The sequence below is a fragment of the Galeopterus variegatus genome, unplaced genomic scaffold (assembly GCF_000696425.1).
Source record: "Galeopterus variegatus unplaced genomic scaffold, G_variegatus-3.0.2 Scaffold272, whole genome shotgun sequence".
In the NCBI taxonomy this organism is placed as follows: Eukaryota; Metazoa; Chordata; class Mammalia; order Dermoptera; family Cynocephalidae; genus Galeopterus; species Galeopterus variegatus.
In genome coordinates this window covers 581,557-587,000 of record NW_007726383.1, presented here as the reverse complement: position 1 = coordinate 587,000, position 5,444 = coordinate 581,557, and the positions used below count along the sequence as shown (strand labels likewise).

General features: G+C 39.5%; 1 protein-coding gene across 1 annotated transcript in view; it reads right to left on the bottom strand.

Moving 5' to 3' along the window:
• The window catches only part of FNDC3B (fibronectin type III domain containing 3B), a 361,626-nt gene that overhangs the window by 5,533 nt on the left and 350,649 nt on the right, over positions 1-5,444 (bottom strand). Inside the window, exon 25 of the mRNA XM_008566859.1 lies at positions 2,970-3,097. Coding sequence (XP_008565081.1) covers positions 2,970-3,097 — 128 coding nt within the window. The remainder of the gene's footprint in view (positions 1-2,969; positions 3,098-5,444) is intronic.

The following is a 5,444-nucleotide window of genomic DNA, read 5'->3' as shown; positions in this document are numbered from 1 at the left end:
TATTCTAACCATCTGAGCTAACCAGACAGCCCAAAGGTTTTCTTAATGCAAGAAATCTGAGCGCCAAGGATTTTAGTAATTTGTCACAAATTTTGACTACCAATAGATTAATAATTTCTTACAGTTGATTCTTCTCATTTTCAATGCTTACATTCAATTTTTATTTTGTAAAAATCATTTATGTTTGAAGAGGGATATAAATAAAAATCACTTTGCTTTAATTCTTATGTATGTATTAAATGGTCTATGCTATATCTGGCTGGCACTAAAAAAGTCAGTCACATGCACACAGATGCAATTTTTATCCTTGTCAAGAATGCTTCACAATTAATAGTTTGAAAAGAAGTTTTAACCTTGCTGAAAAAGCTTATGCCTGGATTATTTATTAAGTGGCAGAAAAATCAAGACAATATATGCATGCATTCTAATGCAGAGTAAAATTTTAGGTAAAGATTTAATACTTTAAGTAAACAGATTGTTTAACAATTAAAACTAGCTGCTTGCTCCACATCATGATAACTGAACAAAAGAAAGCTAACCAGCTAGAACTAAGGTAAAGTTAAGGTCGATATTTCAAGCAAAACATTAGAAAAGTCCTTGGCCCTTGTATGTTGTTGTAAAAATGAGCTTGGGTACAATGACCCCTCTCTTATTGTGGGGTGATTTTTTTTTTTAATCTAAGTCACTTCTAAACCCATTCCATGTTGAAATTTACTCTTATCACCTCTGCAGGTATAAATAACCCTGTTACTGTGAAACTGCCCCTTCCACGCATGCAAGAAACATTTAGCGAGTGCTTATTTGCCAGTGCCGAGAAAGTAAAAATGAGTAGTACAAGCCCACACATTATCAGATCCTGTCTAATGATTAGTGCTATAACTGAGGCACACACCACACATCATAAGCCGGTAGCTCTGCTGGGCTAGAAGGACAGCAGTGATTACCTCTCATTTTCTTTTGCTTTGCCCCTGTTATTCCTGGACTATAATTATTTTAACCATTGCCCTACACACATAATAGATTTCATTCCCTATCTCATGTCCAGAACAAGTGAATGAAGTGCTCAAACACCACATTTAAGTTAATGTTTACTGTGTTTACTGAATAGGGAGCAAAAAGCAAAAAAAAAAGGACAAACTGTCCCTGACTCAACTGTGGCTTTTCATGTACCACTACTTGTCTTAATAATTTCTTGGTAAATGTAGGAAACACATGGACATGTGAAGAATGCTAATCCCCATCTACTGAGCCTGCCCTGTAGTACTGTGTTTTCAACAAGAAATACTTGTTCACAGCTGTTTACAATAAGAAAAATATTCTGCAGGTGTCTATGAAATTGTGCATTAGTATTTGTATGTCCATGGGTCTAAATATATAACATTAAATGAACAGCAGATTCAAAAGAGCCACTCTCAGTAAAACCTAAATTACTGAATAGATTCGCCTATATTTTGGCAATGCCTGACATGTACAGATAATGAGCAAATAATGCTGCTTTTTCAGTGTGAAATAGCAGTCACTGCGCTTTGGGAAGCAGAACATTTTTCCAAAAACAGATGGAAAAGCAAGGTACATGGAATAAAAGCCTTTTCAAATAAGATGACAAATGCGCAATAAATGTACTGTTGGGAACTGAATTATTAAGTGTCAAATGATATGCTGTGAAATTTCCTAACACCTCATATTTTAACCATTTTTACATTGCTAGGGAATGAGACAATGCCATTGGTGTTAAAGATAACTAAATCTAGTGGGGGAATTTCTCTCTTCTCTACCTGAACCTTGAAAACAATCCATATTTAAGATCTTTTGCAAAACGTGTTTAAAACAATTTAATCTTTTATCTGACATTCACATTAATAAAGTACAGCAAATGTCCAAAATTTTCTTTGATTTTTAATTTTTTTACACATTTTATTTGCAAGTATTCTTTAGCATTTCATAAGAAACACCAACCAGCAGTTTAACAAAAACTCTGAATCAAATTATTTTCTACTTGTCTTGTATATTTGAGCCTCAACAGCAGAACAGAAGTCGTCTTCAGAAATTATGCTAATGTTACAGTAAAAAGGTGGCTTTTATCTTTATGATTCAATAGAAATGAATGTCCCTGTTAAAAGTGCTGAAAAGAATGAGCCTCTGCTTTCCAAACAGAACAAACAGCATTCACAAAAACAGTTGTTAAGTTCCGGGAAACATTATGGAAACCTACAGAGTACCTGAATCCTTCATGGTTAGTGACCTGATAATGGCTAACTTTGGAAGAATTAAGGATCAACAAGAAGTACAAAAAACGATAAAACCAAATTCATCTGGCTATGTTCTAATTACATTCTCTCTTGAATGGGTTTATCATGTGATTTATATAGCCAGGCTATGCAAATTATGGTCCATGGACCAGCACCATCAGTGTCACCTGGGAGCTCGAATCCCCCTACTGAACCAGAATCTGCATTTTAATGGATCCTCAGGTGATTCCTATGCACATTAAAGGGTGATGAGCAGTGACCTAGAGCCTCAAATCACAGGCCTCAGGGGCCTAAGAGTCACCTCCATTGCAACTTCTATAAAAAAGGCAGACAGGACATAGGCTTCAGTAGTTAGGTCCAGACTACTTCCCCTCTATAGTAAAACCACTGGCACTTTAGTTTTCAATTACATACACACTGATACTTGCAAACATCACTGCCATTATCAAATACCAACACACAACACAAATACAGACACACAACACAGAACTCTTTATAAGACAAGTGTATGCTTGAGAGTTGAAAATTTAAGATGAATACCACCACATACAAAATAAAATGTAAACTAGGTCTTACATACCCTAAAGAATTAATAACAGGTACATGTTAGGCAGTTTCTACCATTGATTTTAAGAAAAATGTAGCTCACTGAATCATTTATGGTAAGAGGCCAGCCTGAGCCTAAAAAGCTGCACACATGCCAGGCACACTGGTTCTTACCTGTTTGTATTCAGATTCTCTTCCAACCAATACCTGCAGAACGTAGTTAACAGGGTCACCTTTCATTGGTGGTACCGTCTCCCATAAAATTTCACATGAATTTCCTTCTAACTGTGTTACTCGAGGTGCTGAAATACAAATCCACATATCCAAGCTCAAAATTCCAAGCATCACGTTAACAGTCAATATTTTAGCAACATTAGCGAGATTGCACCTGTGTCTGCCTGAGAGGGGAGTTTATTTGCCAAGCTCCTGTAAAACCAGCAGGGTGTCCTTTAGGCACTGAAAAGTTACTGCATGACTAGAAAGCCAATGATAAAACATTCTTTGCTTATTATCCCATTAATAACTGCTTGGCCAGGATCACATTTTTGTTATTTTTTGTATGGCTATTGACCACCTTCTATGGTTTAGTCTCTGTGCTAGGTACTCTGGGGGGGGGGGTGCAAAATAGATAAGATAAACTGTTTTCAAGGAACTAAGGATCTAGTTGAGGGAAGGGGAAAGCAAGGTATGAGACAAGTATAAAAGAAACAAAACATAAGGCTGACTAAAATGGGAGGTACAAACAAAACATCAGGAAGTTCCAGGGGAGGGAGAGGGCATCACTGGGTGAAGGACTACAAAAAGTTTAAGGAGTAGGTGAAATTTGAGATATTTGAGTCCCAGAGAATGAGCAGCATTGAAAGTCTTTAAAAATTAAGTTATCTCATATTTATAGTTTTTAGTTTATCACCTACTGAATTCATTCTTGTTTAAAGCTACTTTAGTCTGTAGTAAAGCACTGAAAATATTATAGATATTTAAAAGATTTTTCTCATAACTTATGTTATATCTCTATGCTCAATTCAATATCTGATATTTTTCTTTCTTTCTTTTTTTTTTTCCTTTTTGTCTTTTTTCGTGTCCGGCAACGGATCACAACCCTCAGTGTCGCGCCCGTACCGGACCGGGACCGGCAACGGGATCGCAACCCTCGGCGTTGCCCCCACACCTCGCTCAGCCAGTGAGCGGGAACCGGTCTGTATGTGGGATCCGAACCCTCGGCGGGAGCGCCACCGGGTCAGCCCAATATCTGATATTTTTCTATTTTGTAACTAGAATGTGTAACTCCTCTCTTGAAATCCCCTTATGCTTTGGTTTCTAATTACATGCAATTGGTTCTTTAGATACAATTGTTTCTACCTGCAATTCTGTATGATACAGTTTAAGAAAAATAAAGATTTTCTTAAAAAAGAAAGAAAGAGCCTACATTGGAATTACTCGGGCAAAAATCCAAGTAATTTATTCAAAAACTAAATAAGGAATCTTATCAGACTACAGAGTCCTTCAGCTAGGACAACAATCTCCTGAATCTAACGGCGAGAGGAAGAGTGGCTGACCATGCGGCAGCTTGAGGGGGCTGCCCTTCTGAAATAAAGATACCATGAGATGCAAGTGCTAGCAAGGCGCTGTGCTGTTTTCCACAAAATGAATCCCTACCAAGAATCGCTTTGATAGACAAAGTTAGTGCTCCCCAACTCCAGAGAGACCCTTGAAGTTTGCTATTGGGTAAATGTAGCAACCCTTCCTTGGTACCAACAAACCAACAAGCCACAGCCTGCTCATGAATCTTTTCTGTTATAGCTGAAAGGTGAAGCTGCACCAAAGGGCCAGGTCACTTACTGCCATGGTGACCCAGCAAGGCCATACATGTGGACACACATTTACACTAGTTTCTTAGTCGCATAAAAAAGGAGCTGCCAAAGAGCCTGCAGGGCAGGGAAGCAGGAGAAGGTATTTACCATACAGTAGCCCTGTAGGGAGCTTTGGGAAAGCTTCACAGAATCCAAGCCAGACCCTGACCCAGGTCCTGAGGTCCCTCGCCTTTCTGGAGTTGATGATTCCATGCCCTGGCGCTAGCTGACACAGCTCCTCCATATGGAAGCAGTGGCCTTGCTCCCGGGACCTTTTCTACAGGTTGTACTCATGCCTGTATTCGTCAGCTTCGGAGTTATTTTGATAAAGCGCTAGTGCTACCTGTCCCCCTAAAGACAAGCAGCAGGGACCTCCACAAAACCATGATATCTGGGCAAGAAGGTCCAAAGCCTCAGGGGTCCATGAGGGGTGGGCTGAGCAAGCTTCAGCTCCCGTTGCCATTTGCCCTGCCTTGCAAGTTTGCTGTGCAGTCAGACATAACTCTGTGGCTGGAAATAGGGGGATGAGGGCTCAGCAGACCCAGTGGAGGGAGGGTCTTCACTTGCCTTGAGAGATATAGGAGAAGATGTGGACATGCAGGGGTCTCATGACTTTTGCAATACCTGATCCCATTTGGGGGGCAGAGGAGGAAACTAGTCACTCACAAACCTCAAGATGAATATTCAAGGAGATTAAACTCCCAGCTTTCCAAAGGCATCTCTCTATAGCGAGAGCAATGGGCCAAGGAGAAAGGGCTGCTGAAGTTACCTAAGTCAGTCCCTGATCTCTAGGCACCAA